This window comes from Hyperolius riggenbachi, chromosome 4 (assembly GCF_040937935.1).
Source record: "Hyperolius riggenbachi isolate aHypRig1 chromosome 4, aHypRig1.pri, whole genome shotgun sequence".
Taxonomy (NCBI): Eukaryota; Metazoa; Chordata; class Amphibia; order Anura; family Hyperoliidae; genus Hyperolius; species Hyperolius riggenbachi.
This window is the reverse complement of record NC_090649.1, coordinates 471,066,999-471,093,919: the sequence shown is the minus strand read 5'-3', so window position 1 is coordinate 471,093,919 and position 26,921 is coordinate 471,066,999. Positions and strand designations below refer to the sequence as shown.

The window sequence follows — 26,921 nt, the reverse complement described above, 5'->3', positions numbered from 1 at the left end:
GGGATCGGATCTCTACATAATGGCGAAACTTGTTTGAAGGAAACCCAAAGTGAGGCAGGACAAAACTCTTTGGCCCGTTTTACATTTGAGATGAGCGGTGCAATGCGCCGCCCAATCCCATCTCACCGCAACGTCAAAATAAAAAAAAAGATCAATTCGTATGACCCTGTGGCATGGGCGCCACCAACAAATTCAAATTTCTTCATCGCTCATTGATTTCCATGCATTCCGTCACCGCAGAAGTCACATGGTATCACGATATTGACTATGCAGCGGGTCGGAAACTTCTGGTGCAATGCGATGCAGTTAGGATACTGGGCCCCATACAGTTTGCTGTTGCATCACCCTGCATGCAGAACGGGTAACACAACGCAAACAAAGTGACCAAGTGTAAAAGGGGGGGGGTTCTCTCATGAAGCAAGGTGAAACATTTGCATAAGGCGCAGAGATTACAAGAGATTACAGGGGCAGCATTTTTGTACTGTGTGTTTACACTAACAGCATGCAGTCAGAGTAGGAGGAGAAGTGAGAAGAGAGCGAGGTGAAGAGGTCATCATTGGGGAAAATCAGCTTGTTGTGCTGTGTGAGAAGTCTGACAGTGAGTGAGGAGGGGGTAGGCAGGAGAGCAGTGGTGTTTCATTTGACTTGCACAGCAGAATGGAGGAGGGTGGCACTGCTGTCCTGACAGAGGAGGAATGGAGGACGGCCAACTGTCTGAGGGTGAGCAGTTTGTTTGTCACAGACCCGCAGCCGGCTAGTGTGCTATTGTGTTGAGCTGCAGCATGTCATGTGAGAACATTAAATGAAGAAGAGTAAATTGTGGGATGCTGTGTGATCATCCTCACAAGTTTGCCTCCAGCAACAAAAAGTCTAGAACCGGCCCTGGATAATTACCCTATATAGAGAGAAGGCTCTAGATGCCAGAGACTCCTCAGTCCATCCCTCCATTCTTGCGCTGACCACAGCTAAATTTATTGAACCCGCTTAAAAGGGACACTGTAGGGGGTTCAGGGGAAAATGAGTTGAACTTACCCGGGGCTTCTAATGGTCCCCCGCAGACATCCTATGCCCGTGCAGCCACTCCCCAATGCTCCGGCCCCACCTCTGGTTCACTTCTGGAATTTCAGACTTTAAAGTCTGAAAACCACTGCGCCTGTGTTGCCGTGTCCTCGATCCCGCTGATCTCACCAGGAGCGTACTGCGCAGGCCCAGTATGGTTTGCGACTGCACAGTACGCTCCTGGTGACATCAGCGGGAGTGAGGACATGGCAACGCAGGCGCAGTGGTTTTCAGACTTTAAAGTCTGAGATTCCAGAAGTGAACCGGAGGCGAGGCCGGAGCATCGGTGAGTGGCTGCGCGGGCACAGGATGTCTGCGGGGGACCGTTAGAAGCCCCGGGTAAGTTCAACTAATTTTCCCCCGACCCCCCTACAGTATCCCTTTAAGTCCAAATAGTTATTTGGTGTAGGTGGCTGGATAGTGTAATGGATAAGGGCCTCTGATACATGAGACCAGGGTTCGAATCTCGGCTCTGCCTGTTCAGTAAGCCAGCACCTATTCAGTAGGGGACCTTGGGCAATTCTCCCTAACACTGCTACTGCCTATAGAGCATGCCCTAGTGGCGTTTTGAGTCCGCCAGGAGAAAAGCGCGATATAAATGTTCTGTGTTTGTTTGTGTACTCTTCGGGCAGCCGATTCGCAGTATGGATGCGGTTGTCTTCGGAACTACTTAAATAACTTCAACCAGGGACGACCCAGGAATAACAGGATGGACCGAGCAAGGCAGGCAAAAAGGGTGCCGGACATTTATGGCTACAGCCGCACTCAGAAGGTCATGCGGGCACCGGCAAGAGGACCTGAAGGATAGTCCCCTGTATCGGAGGAAGGGAAGGTTAGTAGTTGGGGTCCCCCACAGCTCTGCCCCCCCCCCCCCCCGCTGTTACAGGGGCTGCTCCCCTCTAGTTACACCCTCAAATACAGCACAGAACAGCCCAATAGGCCGTAGGTCTACTGATGCTTCTGCCCCATCGCCAATCGATCCAGATCTGGGGCAAGTCTAGTTTAGGGGACTCAGCAGGAAACCTCATAGAGAAAATCCACTAACGTGACTGGGTGGACGGCACCCTCTCAAACTGCAAGCTTTCAGATAGGTTGTAGTAAACCACACCCACGCTATTCGGCCAATCACAAGGCTTTGTGCTGTAGAGGCTGCTGTGATTGGAGAACTGTTCCCTATGAGGTTTCCAGCTGGGTTCCCCTAAACTTCTGTCCTATTGATCAATACTTTTGAATGATTTTTGGATAAAGTAGATTGATAGTTGATCAGACATTTTGGGAGGATAGATTCTCAACAGATCGAATCGGTATTGAGAGGGAAATTCATATTGGGCACTTTCAACCAAACCTGAAGTGAAAATAAACTTATGAAACAATTAATTGTATGTGTAGTACAGCTAAGAAATATAACATTAGTTTAGTAGCAAAGGAAAGAGTCTCAGATTGTTTTCCAGTACAAGAAGAGTTAAAAAAAAAAACCTTCTACCCAACTTGGGACGAATACAGTCCTGTTATCTGAGGCACTTACATAGCCAATAAACTGTGAGAGACAGCTTGAGATAAGGTTTTACTGCAGGAGAGTTCAACGGGTCATTTATTTCTGCTTTATTTTATAGCTAAAAAGGCAGAGTGTGGTTTTCAAAACTGCAAATGTGACAGAATGATGCAATGTTATAAAAAAGCTATATATCTATAAAAGCTATATAACTGAAAATATAAATATGAGACTTTATTCTTTGCTTCTAATATTCTTTTAACTATCCGTACTACACATACAATTCATTATATCATACTTTTTTTTTCCGCTTCAGGTTTGCTTTAAAGGGGAACTGAAGAGAGAGGTATATGGAGGCTGCCATGTTTATTTCCTTTTAAGCAATACCAGTTGCCTGGCAGCCCTGCTGAGCCTCTGTCTCTAATACTATTAGCCATAGCCCCTGGACAAGCATGTAGCAGATCAGGTGTTTCAGACTTTAAAGTCAGATCTGACAAGACTAGCTGCATGCTTGTTTCTGGTGTTATTCAGATACTACTGCAGAGAAATAGACCAGCAGGGCTACCAGGCAACTGGTATTGATTAAAAGGAAATAAATATGGCAGCCTCCATATACCTCTTACTTCAGTTCCCCTTTAAGCCGTGTACTACTACTGTTCATAGATTTCGTAAAATTGGTCAAGATTGTATAGTGTGTGGGTACCTTAACCTTATACAGCCTGGTTAAAGGATACCCAAACTGACATGTGACATGATGAGATAGACATGGGTATGTACAGTGCCTAGCACACAAATAACTATGCTGGGTTCCTTTTTTTCTTTCTCTGCCTGAAAGAGTTAAATATCAGGTATGTAAGTGGCTGACTCTGTCCTGACTCAGACAGGAAGTGAGTGCAGTGTCACCCTCACTGATAAGAAATTTCCCTTTTTATCTCTTTCTTGCTCTCAGAAGCCATTTTCTGCTAGGAAAGTGTTTTATAGTTGGAATTTTTTTATCAGTGAGGGTCACACTGTAGTCACTTCCTGTCTGAGTCAGGACTGAGTCAGCCACTTGCATACCTGATATTTAATTCTTTCAGCCAGAGAAAGAAAAAAAAAAGGAACACAGCATAGTTATTTGTGTGCTTGGCACTGTACATACCCATGTCTATCTCATCATCTCACATGTCACCTCGGGTATCCTTTAAGGGCTCTGCCTTTGGCATGGGAGACCAGGGTTTGAATCCTGGTTAGGGTCAGTACCTATGCAGTAAGAAGTCCTTAAGCAAGACTTCCTAACACTGCAGGGTGGCCCCTTAGTGGCTGCAGCTCTTGAGCGCTTTGAGTTCAACAGCAGAAAAGTGCTACACAAGTGTTAGGATTATTATTATTAGAAGCAGAGGCGACATTTTGGAGACATCGCAGTGTCTTTTTTTGTCAGTGTAATGGAACTATTTGCAGAGGTCACCTAGACAGGTGAAGAGACAGCGAGGAACAAGAATGGTGTCCCGGGACAGACAAGATTAATGCGGTCTGCTACGACCTCGGACCGTCGGGGAGCGCGCAGGGGGTGCCGTTTCCAGCCCCGGATTCCTAACTCGACAAATTCAAGGCCGATAGATCAGAGCGATGTTGACAAACCATAGTTCCTGTGCACATATGGGCGCCGCTTATGATGAGCTTTTATTTTCTGCATCAGTGCAACTTTTATTTCTCCATTTTGGATATGATCATTAGGGTGATTTATTAGCAAGTAATCACAGGCATTTTGTGCATATGCTTTACCTTGTTTGCTGGCAGCCGATACCTCTCTGGCTATTAGCGGAGGAAAATGTTTAAAGTGACCTACAAATTTATCTCTACAGTAGGAAGGAGGCGAAGAAGCGCGTTTTCAGGGCTCGCCTGGCTAATTTATTATGTCAGCAAGTTTTAAAAACGACACCCTACTTTTTTTTTTTTAGCTTTTTGTTTGGATATTTAAGAGGCAATGAGCTACGTAACCCATAGCAACCAACTGGCAGACAAACTGTCTGTCGTTCCGACTCCTTCGCAGAGGTGAAATCGGATGGGGTAAACTTTTGTTTGAATAAAGTTGCTGGTATTCAAAACTTCCTGCTGTGTGAATATATGGATATTTTTTAACTGGTTCCTGACCGACACAGTACGAATCTACATCCAGCAGGTGGTGCTGCGGCTCTGACTGGACGTAGATTTAACGTCGTAATAAATCGGGCGTCCCCGCCGATCTCGCCGCTCTGCACCCGCCGCAATTCTCTCGCTCTGCCGACGATAAGACGACAGAGCTCTGTAAGCAGGTCAGTAGCCATCTTCATTGGCTCCTGACCGCGTGATCACGGAGATCCAATCATATTGGCTCCCATTGATAGACAGCGTCAGGAGCCAATGAAAGCGGCTCTTGACCGGCAGTCAGCACTCTGCCGTCATAGAGATGGCAGAGGGATGAGCCTGCGGCGATGAGGAGTCGGGTACGTGCCGATTTGTCGGGAGGCAGCATTTTACCGTACTAGCAGTCTCTTAAGGCCATGTAATGTTGGTGGTATAGTGGTGAGCATAGCTGCCTTCAAAGCAGTTGACCTGGGTTTGATTCCTGGCCAGTGTATGTGAGGTTGCTTTTGACATCCTACAAATCCCTAAGCAAGCTCATTTTTCTCTTGGGTATATCACAATGGTACATGCTAGGCTGGCTTCAGCATGTAGTGTTGGTAGTATAGTGGTGAGCATAGCTGCCTTCCAAGCATTTGACCTGGGTTCGATTCCCGGCCAATGTATGTAAGCTGGCTTTTGACATCCTACAAATCACTGGAAGACAAGAGGAGGAAGGAGGAGGAAGGGGGAGGAATTACACTCCCTGATTGATGTATACACATGCAAGATGTGTGAAAGCACTTTAGGCCTGCAATTTAGCATTCAATGTGATTTCTGCCCTTAAAACACTGCTTTGCATCAAATACAGATTTTTCCCCGGGACTTTGGGCATGTATCCCACTCCGCCATGCCCCCCTCCAGGTGTTAGACCCCTTGAAACATCTTTTTTATCACTTTTGTGGCCAGCATAATTTTTTCTAGTTTTCCAAGATCGCCTCCCCATTGAAGTCTATTGCGGTTCGCGAAAGTTCGCGCGAACCAAACTTTTGCGGAAGTTCGCGAACCGAAAATCGGAGGTTCGGGCCATCTTTATTGTTAATATATTTTATTTATAAAGCACCAAAATACTATGCAGAGCTGTTCAATAAATAATAAGGGCTGCAAATTACAAACTTACATAGATAAACCAACAAACAAACAAACAAACAAACTATGGTGAGGGAGGGATTGAACATCCTATTCAATCACTGAAGCAAAAAAACAAAAACGTATGATATAATAAATTGTACGTGTAGTACGAATGATTGATAGAACATTAGTGGCAAAGGCAAGAGTCTCATATTTTTATTTTCAGTTATATAGCTTAAACATAATGCAAAGTTGGGAAACCACTTGAGGGCCAAATTTAATGGCTCTGAGGGCCAGATTTGGCCCGCGGGCCAGAGTTTGACATGTATGCTTTAAAGGGGAACCTGAGGTAACCTTGAGTAGAATACAAAAAAAAAAAAGACATACTTACAGAAGAAGAGGGGAGCCTCTGCTGGAGAAGCACCGTGTCCTCCTAGCCGGGACCCTCTAGATCCAGGCCACGCCCCTCTTTAGGCACGAGCATGACTGCACAGTAGCACTGAGGCACTCATGCGTGCCCCCGATCTACATTCTGATAAGCCCTTGATGGAATTATTTTGGGGGATCTGCGCTTGGCAGTGGAGGACGCCATGGGAAGCCTCTGCAGGGATGTCCAAACTTTTCAGACTAGTGCCGTATTAATTTTTTTGGAGATTGCTAAGGAGCCGAACTAGCAAAATGAAACACTAGCTAACGAACGCGATCTTTGCATGTGTTATGACGCACAGCATGGGTGGTGGGGTTGCGTTTCGATGTGAATCAGCAGTAAAAGCATTACTTATAACCTGATGGAAAAATCGCTTGTGTTGTGCGATAAAGCTTTCCCAGGTGCATTACATCGCAACGTGCAGGAAAACTTTACCTAACTGTAACTAGAAAGTCAATAAACTTTCATGTTATCTTGCACACAAAATGTGTAGTGCATCAAAACGGAAAGCACCACACATAAGTGTGAAAGAGCCCTCAAACACACACACGCACGCACGCACACACACACACCTGCAGCAACATGCAGGCCCACCGAGGTGGGGGTGGAGCTACCGCAGCAGGGGGCCAAGATACCTCACAGCAGGGGGCGAGGCTATTTTGGATGGCCAAGGGGCCGCAAATCATTTAAAGTGAACTAAGCAGCTCCTGGCTTCAAATAGCTGCAAGGGCTGCCATTGTTCAGAAGCTCAATCCCCTGCTGTTTTACAACTAGCATTGTCCAGGCTATGTGTGAAATTCTTCAACTGTAAAGCTGGCCATACACTGGCCCGATTTGCCGCCGTTTCGACAGCAGATTCGATCACTGGGATCGAATCTGCTGCCAATCGTTCACGCTACACGCCGAATTTCGATCCATTCCGTCGATAACCGTCGATCGCCCGCGGGTAGAGCGCATCACTAGCGGCGTTCGAGTGCCCGACGACCGACGCAATAGAGCCGCATACATTACCTGCTCCGCCGGCGCGACTCCCGTGTCTCCGCTCTTCTTCTCCGTCTCCGCTATGGTCTGGTCTCCGGCATGCTTCCCTTCTTCCTGTCCCGGCAGGAAGTTTAAACAGTAGAGGGCGCTCTACTGTTTAAACTTCCCCCAGACAGGAAGAACGGAAGCATGCCGGAGACCAGAGCAGACCAGAGCGAAGAAGAGCGGAGACCCGGGAGTCGTGCCGGCGGAGAGGTAATGTATGCAGGATGGGAGGAGGCGGCGGCAGCACCACCACCACCACCGATTGTGAACGGTTTCAGGCTGAAATCGGTTCACAATCTGTTTGCAGTAAAGGTAGCCATACGATCCCTCTCTGATCAGATTCGATCAGATAGGGATCTGTCTGTTGGTCGAATCTGATGGCAAATCGACCAGTGTATGGCTACCTTAACTGATGTTTTCTGTTTGAAGTACAGTGGGGGTTTGTTTGTGGTCAGTTAAGTCTAATGAGGCGATTTCTTATCTGTGTTCCACCATCTCCTGCTCAGGGACCGCAGGTCCTTTGCGGACTGACGAAGTGGCTATTTTAACCCTTAGATGTAAAAAATGAGGTAAAGTGAAAGTTTTTTTTAATAATAAACCACATTTTTAGAATGCATTTTTAATTTGCTATAGAGCTGCACTTGGTGTTAAAAATGATGCTCGGTTCACTTTAATACTTTAAAGAACATCAGGGGCCACTGTTAAAGGCTCGATAAGCATGAGGTGTTTAAACAGAGATTCGACTTGGGTGCACTTTAAAATCTTTGAGCAAATGAATATAGGATAGAGTAGGTAGTAAAATGGTTAGTAAAAGGAGGTAGTAAAATTAAAAATGGGGTTGGGGAAGTTAAGGAAGCGAGGGAGGAAGGCAAACAGGAACTCTATGGGCCCAATCACACTTGAAGTAGCAAAACGTTACCACTTATCGCTTTCGTTTTGCGTGGGTGATTTATCCGCGATTAGAGCGGTAAAATCACTGTACACTCACATTCAGCACTTTTTTAAGCACTGTATCGCGATCGCGCCAGTATGGTGGGAAAATATTGCAGGCAACACGTTTTACGATTGCTGCTAATCGTGAAACGCCTGTGATCGGTGGCAGTCGCGGCACTGAGATCACTACCCTATAGTTATAATTCTGCTAGCGCTTTAAAAAACGCTAGCGCTTCGGTGATTAGCGTGAATCACCCGTTAATTGCCCAAGTGTGATTGGGTCCTAAAGTGATTTAAAGAGAACCCGAGGTGGGTTTAAAGAATGTTATCTGCATACAGAGGCTGGATCTGCCTATACAGCCCAGCCTCTGTTGCTATCCCAAACCCCACTAAGGTCCCCCTGCACTCTGCAATCCCTCATAAATCACAGCTGTGCTGTGAGGCTGTATTTACATCTGTAGTGTCAGTCTCAGCTGCTCCCCCGCCTCCTGCATAGCTCCGGTCCTTGCCCCCGTCCCTTCCCTCCAATCAGCAGGGAGAGAAGGGATGCAGGCGGGGACCGGAGTTCTGCAGGAGGCGGGGAGAGCAGAAGACTGACACTATAGAGATAAACACAGCCAGCTCTGACAAGCTGTTTGTCAGCAGCGTGGCTGTGATTTATGAGGGATTGCAGAGTGCAGGGGGACCTTAGGGGGGTTTGGGATAGCAACAGAGGCTGAGCTGTGTAGGCAGATCCAGCCTCTGTATGCAGATAATATTCTTCAAATCCACCTCGGGTTCTCTTTAAAGGGCACTTGAAGTGACTTCTAAAGTTAGATACTTACATCAGCAGTGGGAAGCCTCTGGATGGTGAAAGATTTCCTGAAACCCCCTATAGCTCAATGTTTCAGCAAAGCGGTCCTATATACCCACTGGACTTCTGGACTTCTCTTCTGGACTAGAGCACAGCCATGTGCAAGTGCAAGAAAGATATGTGCTGCTTGTACTCGGAGGGAAAAAAAAAATAGAAGCCATAAAGGAGCGACTTCGTACTACTGGGCACGCCCATACTATTCAACAGACGGCCAACTTCTTTAAAGAGACACTGAAGCGAAAAAAAAAAAAATATGATATAGTGAATTGGTTGTGTACTATGAATAATTACTAGAAGATTAGCAGCAAAGAAAATATTCTCATCTTTTTATTTTCAGGTATATAGTGTTTTTTCTAACATTGCATCATTCTATAATATGTGCAGATTACACAACACTCAGCATTCAAAATGAGTCTTTCAGAGCAGTCTGTGAAGTAATGAACTCTCCTCTGCCAGAGGAAAAGTAAATAGTTCAATTACAGTTAAGATAATAAAAATCAGATAACAGCCCTCTCCACCACTAACTTAGTCGGAGAGCTTAATGGCTTGTTTACATAGAGATAACAACTGGAGTTTCTTAACTCTTCCTGTACTGGAAACAATTAGACTGATGTATCTGATCTTAATGTTTTATTTCTTAGCTGTACTACACATACAAATCCTAATATCATCATTTTTTTTTCGCTTCAGTGTCTCTTTAAAGACACCACTCCCCAGCCCGCCGCGTGATACCATTCACCTGCCCCCCCCCCCCTTCCTTAGCAACAGTAGGCGTCTTCAGCTACACAGCTGACATGCGTCTGTACAGGCCGGCCAGCGATGTTGCCCAAGGGGATCGGGTCAGGATCCCAAACGTGCGACACAAGTCAGCAGCCTGTGTTTATACAGGGCAGAGCAGGGGCATAACTACAAATTATGGGGCCCTCCAGGCAAAACTTTTATAAGCCGCCTAATGTTAACACCCTTTTCCTTGCCTCCCCCTGGCGGTCACAGCCTGAGGCCCATTTTGCAAGGTTCATAAATCAAGTGCCGCCATCATAATCTTCTCACCTATAACAAGTGCTGCCACAAAAACACCTGATCTGAAGGATGGACCTCTTTATTGGAGGAAGGTAAAGTTAGTAGTTGGGCCCCCCTCTGTTTGCAGAGGCTGTTCCTCTCTAGATACGCCCCTGGGGCAGAGAGCTGAGGCAGCACAGCTCTCAGCTATGACTCACAGCTGCTGATGTAGCTTATAAAGCACAGAGGACACACAGTCCAGTGAAATTATTCAGCAACCACATGTGAAATAACAACTTTTCATTGTGTGCTGTACTAGAGTTCAGATCTGCTTTAATTTGGGAGCTAGTGTAGATTTACAGAGAGAAGCAGCAGAGGAATTTTAGTGGGAAGTCTACCTTCATTCTTGATGGATTGTAGAAATGAGAGTTTTGTTAGTACAACAAATGAAAGGAAGAGGAGAATGTGTACTGAGAATTTAGTCATCTGAGGATAGGAAAGGGAACAGATGGAGGCATCGCTAGAGTCCCAAGTTCCTGGTTACCTTCACTTTCTTTCTGAAGTACTTTCTTGCCCGATAGGCACGCCACCATTTCTGGATCACTGTCGCCATGCGGTTCAAGTACCTAAAAGGGAAATTATAGATACAGAAGCTTACAGTTCCAGTAAAAAGGTTTGCTGAAATAATTTATGCCCAGATACAGGTGAGCCCTGGAGTATCACATGCAGGGCTGTGATACCGTGCCCTAGGCCATGGCACCACAGGATCAAGGGGCGGGTGGGCAGCAGGCTATACTAGGGACGGGTGCACAGAAAATGAAGTCGCACACCACTGGTGAGGTGCTGGACCAATATTTGTAATCCACGAAAAACTCCAGAAGGTCCGCACACTCTAATGTACCATGTTCTGTTTATTCAGAAAACGTAACACACCATTCCACAACCAACGAGTCGTTTCGGGGCCCCGCAGGGTCCCCTTTGTCAAGGCTACAGTACAGAATGGTAACGATGGTTACCATTCTGTACTGTAGCCTTGACAAAGGGGACCCTGCGGGGCCCCGAAACGACTCGTTGGTTGTGGAATGGTGTGTTACGTTTTCTGAATAAACAGAACATGGTACATTAGAGTGTGCGGACCTTCTGGAGTTTTTCGTATACTAGGGACGGGTCACCTGGCTACCTATACTGGAGCGAGGGGTGGTCATCTGACTTATGGAAGGGGGAGGGTCATCTGACTTCTTATACTAGAGCAGTGATGGCTAACCTTGGCACTCCAGCTGTGGTGGAACTACAAGTCCCATGAGGCATTGCAATACTCTGACAGCTCTAAGCATAACTCAGGAAGGCAGAGGCATGATGGGATTTGTAGTTTTGTCACAGCTGGAGTGCCAAGGTTAGCCATCACTGTACTAGAGGGTCATCTGGGGAGGAGAAGGGTCATCTGGCTGTCTGTAATAGCAGGAAGGGTCAACGGGCTACTTATACTGGAGGGAGGGAGAAGGGTCATCGGGATACCTAAATTAGAGGGGAGAGGACATCTGGTTTCCTACTGGTTTCCTACACTGAAGGGGGGTGGCTGCTTACAGTGGCCTTGAGCGGTAAAGAGTGCAAATCCGGCCCTGATCACATGGTGGTTTAGGGGTCCCGGTCTGACAGATTCCAGGACCCCTGACTGTCGTGTGAACCAGTGATTGTGGTTTTACATTTCTTTTTTGCAGCTTCCAGGATGCGGTTGATAGGTGAGTAGTCAGGGAGGGACCCTTGTGGGAGATGTGCCTGCACGGGGCGTCCCTGCTAGTGACATAATCTAAGATTACGTCCGACCGAAGCCTCCCAGCTGAATGCTCCCTAATTTATGCAATTCCTACTAAATTTGATACGACAGACAAAGGGTGTATACTATTGCTCCTGATTGGCTGAAAGGCTGCCTGCTGATCAGATAATGGTAGGAATGTGCTAACTGGGAGTGTGCATTTGTTTTTTTGCTTTGTAGTTAAAAGGCACTATGGGAGTATCAGCCTGCTATAAAGGCATCTGATGCCATGGAGCCAGGGTGCACTCTTAGCTCTGTAGTTCATGCTGGGCAAACACTGCAAGGCCTTTCTAATGATAAAACACTGAATATGACACTTCTTGCTATGAGGGGGGCAGGGGGTGAAGAAGACGTACCGGAGATAAGCTCGCACCCGGCATCCTCTGAACCAGCTCTGGATCACCACGGCAGCCTGGTACTCGGTGAATCTGTTATCTTCAGCAAGCCTACAACACAAATTCCAAACTGCAGTCAATTCAAAGAAAGGAAACTTCAAGTAAGAGGAATATAGAGGAATTACAGGTGCTGCTCCATGTGCTAGACAGTATCTTAAAGCGGGATTGCCAGCCATAAAATTAAATTCCATTTACCCACTGCTGTGTTTATTATGTAGTCTACAGCATGACCCAGCATTGCAAGCATTCCAATATAATCATAAAAGTTTCTGCTGTAATAAATATTACCTCAGGCAGCCTGATTCTATTTGTACACTGCTGGGGAAAGTGGTTATCTCCTCCTCCCACGTTCCTGCTCCTCACTGACTAGCTGAGGGCAGTTCAGTGTGACACAGGAAATATACCTCACCCCTCTGTAGAAGCTGCTGAAATATGATCTATGCTGTGCTCCTATGTATTTACAAAGCAAGCTGGATATGACAGTGCAGTTTCTAGGAGAAAAAAAAAATAAGGGAGGAAAGGACATCAGGATTAGAGATGTCGCGAACGGTTCGCCTGCGAACGACTCCAGGCGAACTTTGGGGGTTCGCGTTCGCCTGCACCAGGCGAACTTTTGCGGAAGTTCGATTCGTCCCATAATGCTCTATTGAGCAAAAACTTTGACTCTCCATATCACTGTCAGCAGACACATTATTGCCAAACACACTGCTCTCACTGCTGGAGGCCCGCCCCCCCTCCCTCCTCCAAGAAAGGTCCTTATACCATTTGACTCAGTTGTCTGCCTACACTAATTAGTTATGGGACAGCTGCTACACACTCTGCTAGGGAGATTTTAATTAGCCTCTTGTGGGTCCACCCTCCTCCCACCTACCCTTCTACCCTTCTACCTATTCCCTCCTCCCTCCTACCGGAGGGAGGAGGGTCTCATCTGCCAGGGAATTATACTATTTCAAAAACCAGTTTACATACCATGGCTGGGAATCGAACCCGGGTTTCACTGTGTGGTGGGCAAATCACCCTAACCACTGTACCACAACAGTACTAACTGAAGCTGGCCTAGCATTTACCATTTATGCTCAATGCAATAGAAACATTAGGTTGCTTAAAGGGAACCTTAACTGAGAGTGATATGGATGTTTCCTGTAAACAATACCAGTTGCCTGGCAGTCCAGCTGATCTTTGGGACTGCAATAGTGGCTGAATCACACCCTGAAACAAGCATGCAGCTAATCCAGTCTGACTTCAGTCAGAGCACCTGATCTGAAGCCGGGTCTCACTGTGTGGTGGGCAAGCACCCTAACCCATGTACCACAACAGTACTAACTGAAGCTGGCCTAGCATTTACCATTTATGCTCAATACAAGAGAAAAAGTAGATAAGACAAATAACATTTATATCACACTTTTCTCCTGGTGGACTCAAAGCACCAGAGCTGCAGCCACTAGGGCATGCTCTATAGGCAGTAGCAGTGTTAGGAAGACTTGCCTAAGGTCTCCTACTGAATAGGTGCTGGCTTACTGAACAGACAGAGCTGAGATTTGAACTCTGGTCTCCTGTGTCAGAGCCAGAGCCTTTACCCATTACACCATGCAGCCACTGCTTACGGATATGTAGCCAGACATGGCCTTGTCTTTTGTGTTCAACAGTTGTCCAAAGAGAACCCCAGATAGCCAGGTAGATTCATATCTCTCTCTCTCTCTCTCTCTCTCACTCTCTCACAAAAGACAAGGCCATGTCTGGCTACATATCCCTAAGCAGTGGCTGCATGGTGTAATGGTTAAAGAAAACCTGTAGTGAAAATTAAAAGTCAAAATAACCATACACAAGTCATACTTACCTGCTGTGTGGTCTACTCCTCAATCTCTTTCTCCTCTTCTGTGTCCTGTTTGTCCACTGTGATCAATGGAATTTTCCGTCCACCATTTTGAAAATGGCCATTACCCCATAACAGCTTCCTGGTCAGCACACAGTTAAACTGTAATATCGCCCACTTGAGCCATAGGGAAATATGGACACATCAGTTCTCCTCTCAGCTGCAACTGACAGCAACCGATATACAACTGACAGCAACTGATATATTTCAGTTCTGACAAAATGTTGTCAGAACTAGAAGGGATTATTGTCAGAACAAAATGGTGAGCTTCTGAGAGGAACTGAAGGCAAGGTAACTATGTAATGTTCATTTGAAGTTACCTTATGTGTTTATTTTAAATAATTTTACTCAGTACAGGTTCTCTTTAAGGGCTCTGCCTCTGACACAGGAGACCAGAGTTCAAATCTCAGCTCTTTCTGTTCAGTAAGCCAGCACCTATTCAGTAGGGGACCTTAGGCAAGTCTTCCTAACACTGCTACTGCCTATAGAGCATTTCAAAAGTGTTCCACTGCGCTCAGTCAGCAGATGTCTCCACAAAAAGTTGTTTAGCCACCAATGAGTGCTGCTCCTGATTTACTCTGGGATAAGAGTAAGTATGCTGGTAAAAACAGAAAAGGAAGAGGAGAGGAGCACTCTCTAGTGCATTACCTTATTTAATTATGCTTCTCGCAGAAAGACAAGTTAAAACTAACAATGTTAAAATTGGAACAGAGCTTATCACAATATAATGGATCACCGTGTCCGAGATGTAAATTCACCAGTCTGGCTTCTCCACACTATGGCCAGTAGATGTGGTAATCCTAAGGATCGAATGGCGCCAGCGGGAAGCGGTGCACGGGAGTATGTCAGGTGACGAAGGCGTGGAACGCCGAAACGCGTCATGACGTCCTAGGCGCAGGGCAGCTGCCAACATACTCTCGTGCACCGCTTCCTGCTGGCGCCATTCGATCCTTAGGATTACCACATCTACTGGCCATAGTGTGGAGGAGCCAGACTGGTGAATTTACATCTCGGACACGGTGATCCATTATATTGTGATAAGCTCTGTTTCAATTTTAACATTGTAAGTTTTAACTTGTCTTTCTGCGAGAAGCATAATTAAATAAGGTAATGCACTAGAGAGCGCTCCTCTCCTCTTCCTTTTCTGCCTATAGAGCATGCCCTAGTGGCTGCAGCTCTGGTGCTTTGAGTCCGCCAGGAGACAAAGTGTGATATAAATGTTATTTGTCCTGTCTACTTTTTCTCTTGTATTGAGCATAAATGGTAAATGCTAGGCCAGCTTCAGTTAGTACTGTTGTGGTACAGTGGTTAGAGTGCTTGCCCACCACACAGTGAGACCCGGGGTCAAATCCCAGCCATATGAGTTGGCTTTTATGCTACAAATCCTTAAAGGGATGATGAGAAGGAGGAGAAAGAGGCACTGTAGTAGCAAAAATATATGGTACCTTTAATCCACGGTGTAACAGACAGCGGGGTACACAGTGGGGGTGAGGGGATGCCTGACAGCTGTTTCGCTAAGAAAGCTTCTTCAGAGGCAGATCGGGTTCTTTATCTGCCTCTGAAGAAGCTTTCTTAGTGAAACAGCTGTCAGGCATCCCCTCACCCCCACTGTGTACCCCGCTGTCTGTTACACCGTGGATTAAAGGTACCATATATTTTTGCTACTACAGTGCCTCTTTCTCCTCCTTCTCATCATGCCAATGTATGCCTCTGAGAGCACGTCCTAGCATACAGTACAGGATCCGGTGTACCCACTGCCTCTGTTTCATCTAGTGCCAGTCTTTGCCTCTCCATATTGCAAATCCTTAAAGGGAACCAAAACGGAGAAGGTTCTGGATTTTTCCTTTTAAAATAATACCAGTTTCCTGAATCGCCTGCTGATTCTGTGTCTCTAATACTTTTAGCCACAGCCCCTGAACAAACATGCAGATCAGGTGCTCTGACTGAAGTCAGACTGGATTAGCTGCATGCTTGTTTCAGGGTGTGATTCAGCCACTATTGCAGTCACAAAGATCAGCTGGACTGCCAGGCAACTGGTATTGTTTACAGGAAACACCCTACCGGAGGGAGGAGGAGGGAATAGGTAGAAGGGTGGAGGGTGGAGGGAGGACCCACAAGAGGCTAATTAAAATCTCCCTAGCAGAGTGTGTAGCAGCTGTCCCATAGCTAATTAGTGTAGGCAGACAACTGAGTCAAATGGTATAAGGACCTTGCTTGGAGGAGGGAGGGGGGGGCGGGCCTCCAGCAGTGAAGTGTATTTCACTCAACCAGGTGTGCCTCCAGGTATTAGAGCCCTTGAAACATGGTTTCTATCATTTTTCCAGCCGCTAGAATTTTTTAAAATTTTCAAAGTTCGCCTCCCCATTGAAGTCTATTGCGGTTCGCGAACTTTTTCGTGAACCGAACCTTTCGTGGAGGTTCGCGAACAGGGTTTGCGAACCGAAAAACGGAGGTTCGCGACATCTCTAATCAGGATTGGCTTCAGTTGGATGCTGTCAAGATGGAAAATGCCTTTCTTTCTATTTACTATATACAATTTGCTGAAATAAAAATGAGGACAGTACAATATGTTATGTAAGTACAACAGGTATTTATCTATCTATCTATATATGTATTTTTTCCTTGGGCTAGTATGGCTGTCCCTGCTGCTTTAAATCAATGCTGACAGCGTCAATAATGACAGCTCGGCAGAACAAGCTTTGGTGGATGAACCACTATGCAATGGTGTAGGTCAGGATCACCATTCCCACATCAGCCAGGAAGTTCTGTTTGCCTCAGACTCCAAATGGAAGACGATTTCCTGCTCATCAAAAGGTCCCAGACAGAGTTCAGACAACAGCAAGTTTAAAACAAAAATAAAAAAAAACATGCTAGAACTGATGCGTTTCATGGGGATCATCCTTGCTTCTTCAGAAGTTAAGTTGATATGGAATCTAGAGAGGCAGCCATCTTTGTGTCCTTTTAAGAATGGGACTTTATTTTTTTTTTTATATTTTACAAAAAAAAGTTTTTCTAGACAATAACATTTCTGCAGAAATAGCACTATTTTTAAAAGTTTATGACAATGAAAGTAGGAGGAGAAAATATGATCATAAAATACAAAATTCTTTATTATTCACCAAAATACAAAATTATTAAAATGACCAGAACACACACGAGAGGAACTGCACATAGCATTGGGGCCAAAGTTGTGGTCCCGACCACTACAAAAAAATAGGGATTACAGATTTGTAATAATAAGAACTAGCTAGTTCAAGAGTTGTGGGGATCCCCTATTCAAAAAGTAGCAGTAGGGTATTGTACCGTGTTAGCCATCAGTAAAAGCAAGAAGTTCAAGGACGATACCATTTATTGGCTAACTAAAAATGAATAAGAATACACAAGCTTTCGGCCTTGCAGCCTTCGTCGGGCTTACATCCTGTTAGTTTGCAGGCTTGAAGATACCGCAATGTACCGCACTTTCCTGGAACTAAACTTGAAGATACCGCAATGTACCACACTTTCCTGGAACTAAACTTGAAGATACAGCAATGTACCGCACTTTCCTGGAACTAAACTTGAAGATACAGCAATGTACCGCACTTTCCTGGAACCAAACTTGAAGATACCGCAATGTACCACACTTTCCTGGAACTTAACTTGAAGATACCGCAATGTACCACACTTTCCTGGAACTAAACTTGAAGATACAGCAATGTACCGCACTTTCCTGGAACTAAACTTGAAGATACAGCAATGTACCGCACTTTCCTGGAACTAAACTTGAAGATACAGCAATGTACCGCACTTTCCTGGAACTAAACGTGAAGATACAGCAATGTACCACACTTTCCTGGAACTAAACTTGAAGATACCGCAATGTACCACACTTTCCTGGAACTAAACTTGAAGATCCCGCAATCTACCGCACTTTCCTGGAACTAAACTTGAAGATACAGCAATGTTCCGCACTTTCCTGGAACTAAACTTGAAGATACAGCAATGTACCACACTTTCCTGGAACTAAACTTGAAGATACAGCAATGTACCGCACTTTCCTGGAACTAAACTTGAAGATCCCGCAATGTACCGCACTTTCCTGGAACTAAACTTGAAGATCCCGCAATGTACCGCACTTTCCTGGAACTAAACTTGAAGATCCCGCAATGTACCGCACTTTCCTGGAACTAAACTTGAAGATCCCGCAATGTACCGCACTTTCCTGGAACTAAACTTGAAGATCCCGCAATGTACCGCACTTTCCTGGAACTAAACTTGAAGATCCCGCAATGTACCGCACTTTCCTGGAACTAAACTTGAAGATCTAGCAATGTACCGCACTTTCCTGGAACTAAACTTGAAGATCCTGCAATGTACCGCACTTTCCTGGAACTAAACTTGAAGGTCCAGCAATGTACCGCACTTTCCTGGAACTAAACTTGAAGGTCCAGCAATGTACCGCACTTTCCTGGAACTAAACTTGAAGATACAGCAATGTACCGCACTTTCCTGGAACTAAACTTGAAGATACCGCAATGTACTGCACTTTCCTGGAACTAAACTTGAAGATACCGCAATGTACCGCACGTTCCTGGAACTAAACTTGAAGATACCGCAATGTACCGCACGTTCCTGGAACTAAACTTGAAGATACCGCAATGTACCGCACTTTCCTGGAACTAAACCACCAGCCTGCAAACGAACAGGATGTAAGCCCGACGAAGGCTGCAAGGCCAAAAGCTTGTTTATTCTTATTCTTTTTAGTTAGCCAATAAATGGTATCATCCTGATTTAAAATTTCTTGCTATTCAAAAAGGAAGGATTTCAATGATGGTACACTTCTACTTTCACTGTCGTAAACTGTTAAAAGGATACCCGAACTGACATGTGACACGATGAGATAGACATTGGTATGTACAGTGCCTAGCACACAAATAGCTATGCTGTGTTCCTTTTTTTCCTTTCTCTGCCTGAAAGAGTTAAATATCAGGTATGTAAGTGGCTGACTCAGTCCTGACTCAGACAGGAAGTGACTACAGTGTGACCCTCACTGATAAGAAATTCCAACAATAAAACACTTTCCTAGCAGAAAATGGCTTCTGAGAGCAAGAAAGAGATAAAAAGGGGAAAATCTTATCAGTGTCGTTACTAGAATATGACATGTTCAAAAAGCAAGTCAAAAGAGACCCTCAAAAATACCTGATAATTAATATTGGGGCCATATATCGTAGGTGCAAATTGCAAAGGTGCATAAAAGTGCAATTAACCAGCAGTGTTCTCCCCAGAATTTTTTTCCAGCCGGGTGGCATGAAATAGTAGCCGGGTGGCATTAAAAAGTAGCCGGGTGGGTTGAGATGAAAATGCAGGGCAACTCTGCTTACAGCATAGGAGGTGAGCCGATGACAGCCGGGTGGTCACCAAATCTAGCCGGGTGGAGCACCCGGCTAAAAGAGCCTGGGGAGAACACTGACCAGGAAATAATAAGAACAAGCTGGGACATATAACAAGACAAGTCCCATTGGACAATAATGTGAAAGCACAATAGAGAACCAAGTTCTCAAAGAATATGTATTAAAGAGGCAACCCTTCTCTCTGAAGCGGGTTGAGCCCGCGTGATGCATTAGGGCGGTTGGCAGTGTACATTGGCGTCCTCCTCTCCTGGTATGTAAGTCTTGAGCTTCACCTCTATTCCTTATTCTGCACGCTTGGGCACTCATTTATTCTTTCAAGTGGTTGTTGCCATTTTAATACCTATGGCCCCAATATTAATTATCAGGTATTTCTGAGGGTCTCTTGACTTACTTTTTGAACATGTCATATTCTAGTAATTTAAATTGGTTGTGAGGCCTTATGATTCATGTATGGAATATTATTATTATCATCATTGGTATTTATGTACACCGCTGTTTTCACCGTTTGGTGAATTTTTAATATTGTTTTTAAATTTGTTTGCTCTTTACCAATAAAGTTTTTGTATTTTGAATATATTTTGGAGTGGTTTGGTGCTGTAAATATTAGGTACTTTTTTTGTTGCTCATGGTTGTCTTGTTTACCCAATAAGCACATCCCTCCTATATTATCTCAATCGTCATTATTAGGATGGTGCTTGTCCATATGTTTGTTCAAAATTACTTACAGTCAGGTCCATAAATATTGGGACATTGACACAATGTTTTCACATTGTTGGCTCTATACACAACCACAATGGATTTGAAATGAAACAAACATGATGTGCTTTAACTGCAGACTGTCAGCTTTAAATTGATGGTATTTGCATCCAAATCAGGTGAACGGTGTAGGAATTACAACAGTCTGCATATGTGCCTCCTACTTGTTACTATGTACCCCAGGATTAATTAATTTGCTGCAATGGCTGAAAAACCTTTAGCTAGCACAAGTGTCCGGCACCCCCCGATCCCCCCCAGTTTATAATGCGCGATCACTGGATCCAGGCTGGGTAATGTATAAACGGGGGGGGGGGGGGGGGGGGGAAATCGCAGGGGATCGCCTAGTGGTAGCTAAAGGTTTTTCACCCATTGCAGCAAATTAATTCATCCTGGGGCACTCCTGAGGACAGAGAGCGGTATGCCCGACACAGTGTCCTCAGAGTTTCTTGTGGGAGGGGTTTCACCACAAGATCAGTCATACAGCGCCCCCTGATGGTCTGTTTGTGAAAAGGAATAGATGTATCATGTAAAAGGGGGTATCAGCTACTGATTGTGATAAAGTTAAATTCTTGGTCTGAGGTTCTCTTTAAGTCTGGAATGCATAGACCTCACCAGATGCTGGGTTTCATCCCTGGTGATGCTCTGCCAGGCCTCTACTGCAACTGTCTTCAGTTCCTGCTTGTTCTTGGGGCATTTTCCCTTCAGTTTGGTCTTCAGCAAGTGAAATGCATGCTCGGTGGGATTCAGGTCAGGTGATTGACTTGGCCATTGCACAACATTCCACTTCTTTCCCTTCAAAAACTCTTTGGTTGCTTTTGCAGTGTGGTTTGGGTCACTGTCCATCTGCACTGTGAAGCGCCATCCAATGAGTTCTGAAGCATTTTGCTGAATATGAGCAGATAATATTGCCTGAAACATTTCTGAATTCATCCTCCTGCTTTTGTCAGCAGTCACATCATCAATAAATACAAGAGAACCAGTTCCATTGGCAGCCATACATGCCCATGCCATGACACTACCACCACCATGCTTCACTGATGAGGTGGTTTGCTTTGGATCATGAGCAGTTCCTTTCCTTCTCCATACTCTTCTCTTCCCAACACTCTGGTACAAGTTAATCTTGGTCTCATCTGTCCATAGTATGTGGTTCCAGAGCTGTGAAGGCTTTTTTAGATGTTGTTTGGCAAACTCTAATCTAACCTTCCTGTTTTTGAGGCTCATCAATGGTTTACATCTTGTGGTGAACCCTCTGTATTCACTCTGGTGAAGTCTTCTCTTGATTGTTGACTTTGACACACATGCACCTACCTTCTGGAAAATGTTACTGATCTGGCCAACTGTTGTGAAGGGTGTTTTCTTCACCAGGGAAATAATTCTTTGGTCACCCACCACAGTTGTTTTCCATGATCTTCTGGGTCTTTTGATGTTGCTGAGCTCACTGGTGCGTTCCTTCTTTTTAAGATACTCCAAACAGTTGTTTTGGCCACGCGTAATGTTTTTGCTATCTCTCTGATAGGTTTGTTTTGGGGTTTTTTTTTCAGCCAAATGATGGCTTGCTTCACAGATAGTGGCAGCTCTTTGGATCGCATTTTGAAAGTTGACAGCAACAGATTTTAACCGCTTGCCGACCGCGTAACGTGTGGCACGAATGCCGGAGCTCCGCCTTCAGTCTCCCAGCGGCAATTGCCACTAGGAGACTGTTAGACGGCTAATTCCCTTGTACAGCACTGCGATCTAAGGCAGTGCTGTACTGGAAGACAGCCGTATGACACGGTTGTCCCCTTTCAGAGGCAGGGAAGTGATCGACTGTCATAAGCTGAAGCCTATGACAGCCGATCATGCTGATTGGTTGGTGGGGGAGGAAGGGAGTGGGAATTATAAAATTAATAAAAAATAGTAAAAATATTAGCAAAATAAACAAATAAATATTTATGAAAAAAAAAAGAACACCTGGGGTGCGATCCAACCCCACCAACAGAGAGCTCTATTGGTGGGGAAAAAAGGGGGGGGGGGAATCACTTGTGCACTGAGTTGTGCGGCCCTGCAGCAAGGCCTTAAAGCTACAGTGGCCCGATTTCAGAAAAATGACCTGGTCTTTAGGGGAAGTGGGGGAGGGAGGTTTAACACTGAGGTCTTCAAGTGGTTAAATGCTAATAGCCCACTTGAAATGAACTCTGGACCTTTTATATGCTCATTGTAATTGTGATAATGAGGGAACAACACGCACCTGGCCATGGAACAGCTGAAAAGCCAATTATCCCATTACTTTTGCTCTCTTAACAAGTGGGAGGCACATATGCAAAAAATAAAATAAAATTAGAGACACTCCTTATTTGAAAGTAAACCAGTCCAACTGTGAAGTAGAGTGATGTAATAAAGCAGAGTTGGTTATATAAGAAATGCTTAGCTTTGGACGATGTAATTATCACAGAAGTTATTGTCAAAAGGGTAAGAGGAATCATTTTAATTACTTTGAAAGAGGGATGATGATTGGTACAAGAAGACCTGGTGCTAATGGCTCTGAAACGACTATTCTTTTAGGATTTTCGTGCCCAACAGTATCTCAGGTGTTTAGAGAGCAGCAGTTGGTAAAAGAAAAAAAATGCAAGCAATCTATATATATAATAGAGTAAGTGCCTCAACCTTCAAACAAGAAGAAGAAGTAGCGCCCTGTCCCCAGGGCCGGTCCAAGCAAGAAGAAGGGGCTGGTCCAAGCAAGAAGAAGAAGTAGTGTCAAATCAAACCAAGGGCAAAGAGGGATAATTTGCATATTCAATAGCAGTGCATTGTGGGTAACCACAAATGTTCACTTATAGCTGAGTTATTGCAGATTTGCTTCTGTTTTAAGAAGGAAAATTACACCAAGCTTTGCTTTTTTTTTTAGTAGGAGAGCTTTTTGGTCTCTTTTATCCCCCTATACATTCTTAGTAGTATGGGTCACCCTGAGCTGCTTGGTTACTCTGTTGTACTGGTCCAAGCCCTATCTCATACAGCCTTATCAATCCTTGCCATGTATAGATGAGTACCAAAAGTCTGAAACAGGCTGTCACATGTGGGCTTGATATGACTGTGTAAAACTAAAAGCAATAGGCTTGCTTGACTTGCCAAGGGTGAAAATGATTAATTTGCATATTTAGTAGAAGTGCATTGTGGGTAATCACAAATGCTCACTTATAGCTGCATTATTGCAGATTTTCTTCTGTTTTAGGAAGGCAAATTACACCAAGCTTTGATTTTTTTAGTAGAAGGTCTTTTTGGTCCCTTTTATCCACCTATACATTCCAAGTGGTTTGGGTCACCCTGAGCTGCTTGGTTACTCTGTTGTACTGGTCCAAGCCCTATCTCATACAGCCTTATCAATCCTTGCCATGTATAGATGAGGACCAAAAGTCTGAAACAGGCTGTCACATGTGGGTTTGATATGGCTGTGTAAAATTTAAAGCTATAGGCTTGCTATACACCAGTGGTTCTGGATGCTTGCTTGGCTTACTAAGGGTGAAAAGGAATTATTTGCATATTTAGTAGCAGTGCATTGTGGGTGATCACAAATGCTCACTTGTAGCTGAATTATTGCATATTTCCTTCTGTTTTAGGAAAGCAAATTAAACCAAGCTTTGCTTTTTTTTAGTAGAAGGTCTCTTTGGTCCCTTTTATCCCCCTATACATTCCAAGTGGTTTGGGTCACCCTGAGCTGCTTGGTTACTCTGTTGTACTAGTCCAAGCCCCATCTCATACAGCTGTATCAATTCCTGCCATGTACTAATGAGGACCAAAAGTCTGAAACAGGCTGTGTACATGTGGGTTTGATATGACTGTGTAAAATTTAAAGCTATATGCTTGCTATACACCAGCAGCTCTGGATGCTTGCTTGGCTTACTAAGGGGGAAAAGGGGTAATTTGCATATTTAGTAGCAGTGCATTGTGGGTAACCACAAATGTTCACTTATAGCTGAATTATTGCAGATTTCCTTCTGTTTTAAAAAGACAAATTACACCAATACAGTGTGCGGCATTGCAGGAAGTGACGACAGTGGAACGCATGATGGAACATGGAAGAGGTGAGTCATCCTCGCCCGCTGCCTCTTACTAATAGTGGAGGCTGCTACTGTGCTTAAGCAGGAGGGGGAGCGCATATGGGGGACCCAGGTGAGGAGGGGGGGTGTTCCTGCTGAGCTTAAGCTGGAGGTAGAGCACACATGGGGGACCCCCCTTCCCGCCGCTGTGCCCAATACCCCCTTCCTGCCCTCTACCCTCTTATGTGGCGTATGCTACGCCGCGGGTCGGCTAGTAAGGACTATTCTGGTTGAAAAAGTCTGGTGAACAAGAGAGTTGAAAGGCGAGTAGCTCGGATAGTCCACAGCAGCAGAAGGGCAACAACATGACAAATTTCAGCTGGATTCAATGCAGGTGCATCGCAAACCATATCACAAAGCACAACAAGATGGAGTTTGCAAAGGATGGGCTTTAGCAGCAGGAGACCATCAAGGGTGCCTTTGGAATCACAGATAAATATGAATAAATGTCTGTAGTGGGCCCTTCCCATCATGCTCGATTGGTCTCAAATTTATTTGAGGAACATCAATCAGAGTGTAACGTGTGTGTGTGTGTGTGTGTGTGTGTGTGTGTGTGTGTGTGTGTGTGTGTGTGTGTGTGTGTGTGTGTGTGTGTGTGTGTGTGTGTGTGTGTGTGTGTTTATCCTACCTAATAAAACCCCTTTGTCGCTTCGTTCTCCTCCTGCTATCTCTGTGTCCGTGCTTTGCGTACTGAGCATGCAAAGTATGTGGGCGGACTTTAGAGCAGGAGATGGACGGGGCCATGGGGGGCAGGCATGCGTGCGTGGTGACATGGGGCCAGCGGCGGTGACGGGAGGGGGGGGGGGGGGGGTTGGGAGGGTGGCCTATAGCCAATCATTGTAATAAGCATAGGTCCACTAATATTATATATATATATATATATATATATATATATATATATATATATATATATATTCTGGCATATAAGACTACTTTTTAACCCTTGAAAATCTTCTAAAAAGCTAGGGGTCGTCTTATACGTCCGGTGTCATTCATGCTGGGTGATAAGCCCTATTCTGTTACCGCCACTCAGATCTCGCTGCTGAGGACTGTAGTGAAGCGGCGCAGGCGCACATGTGCGAGATCTGAGAGGCAGAGAAGGAGGTAAATGGGATACAAGGGCGGGCCAGAAGGGTGGAAGAGGTGTGCTTTATAGGCACTGCAAGATCTATTCTTCCATACCGCTCTGATAAACAGGTAGGCAAGGACAGCTGACCAATCCGCTTAGGGAGAGGGAGAGATGACCAATCCAACCAGTCAATCACCTATATGCTGTTATATACTGGGCACCACATACAGTACAGCACCAGCATCTGTTCATACATCGCACCAGTATATGATTTTTTCTATTTTTATTTAAGGTGCATTGGAAGAGTGAGTATATCCCAAACTCTATATTTTAACTGGAAAAGTTGGCGGGTCGTCTTATACGCCGGAGTATATATATATATATATATATATAGAGATATATATATATATATATATATATATATATATATATATATATATATATATATATATATATATATATATATATATATATATATATAGTGGAGGAAATAATTATTTGACCCCTCACTGATTTTGTAAGTTTGTCCAATGACAAAGAAATGAAAAGTCTCAGAACAGTATCATTTCAATGGTAGGTTTATTTTAACAGTGGCAGATAGCACATCACAAGGAAAAATCGAAAAAATAACCTTAAATAAAAGATAGCAACTGATTTGCATTTCATTGAGTGAAATAAGTTTTTGAACCCCTACCAACCATTAAGAGTTCTGGCTCCCACAGAGTGGTTAGACACTTCTACTCAATTAGTCACCCTCATTAAGGACACCTGTCTTAACTAGTCACCTGTATAAAAGACACCTGTCCACAGAATCAATCAATTAAAGCAAACTCCAAACTCTCCAACATGGGAAAGACCAAAGAGCTGTCCAAGGATGTCAGAGACAAAATTGTAGACCTGCAAAAGGCTGGAATGGGCTACAAAACCATTAGCAAGAAGCTGGGAGAGAAGGTGACAACTGTTGGTGCGATTGTTCGAAAATGGAAGGAGCACAAAATGACCATCAATCGACCTCGCTCTGGGGCTCCACGCAAGATCTCGCCTCGTGGGGTGTCAATGGTTCTGAGAAAGGTGAAAAAGCATCCTAGAACTACACGGGAGGAGTTAGTGAATGACCTCAAATTAGCAGGGACCACAGTCACCAAGAAAACCATTGGAAACACATTACACCGCAATGGATTAAAATCCTGCAGGGCTCGCAAGGTCCCCCTGCTCAAGAAGGAACATGTGCAGGCCCGTCTGAAGTTTGCCAATGAACACCTGAATGATTCTGTGAGTGACTGGGAGAAGGTGCTGTGGTCTGATGAGACCAAAATAGAGCTCTTTGGCATTAACTCAACTTGCTGTGTTTGGAGGAAGAAAAATGCTGCCTATGACCCCCAAAACACCGTCCCCACCGTCAAGCAAGGGGGTGGAAACAGGGCCGGATTACCAACCAGGCAACAAAAGCAGTAGCTTGGGGCCCCATTCAGAGTCAAAGGGGCCCCATCAGCACATAAACCAGCCCTCGCCATCCTGCCAGCGGTGGCTGGATGGTATAATGGTTAAAG

General features: G+C 44.9%; 1 protein-coding gene across 2 annotated transcripts in view; it reads right to left on the bottom strand.

Moving 5' to 3' along the window:
- Positions 1-26,921, bottom strand: part of SPATA17 (spermatogenesis associated 17) — a 262,006-nt gene that overhangs the window by 230,477 nt on the left and 4,608 nt on the right. For both annotated transcript variants that reach the window (XM_068232905.1, XM_068232904.1), the window contains exons 2-3: positions 12,172-12,261; positions 10,547-10,628 (exon numbers count right to left, since the gene is read on the bottom strand). In XM_068232905.1, the coding sequence (XP_068089006.1) occupies positions 10,547-10,628; positions 12,172-12,261 (172 nt within the window). The remainder of the gene's footprint in view (positions 1-10,546; positions 10,629-12,171; positions 12,262-26,921) is intronic.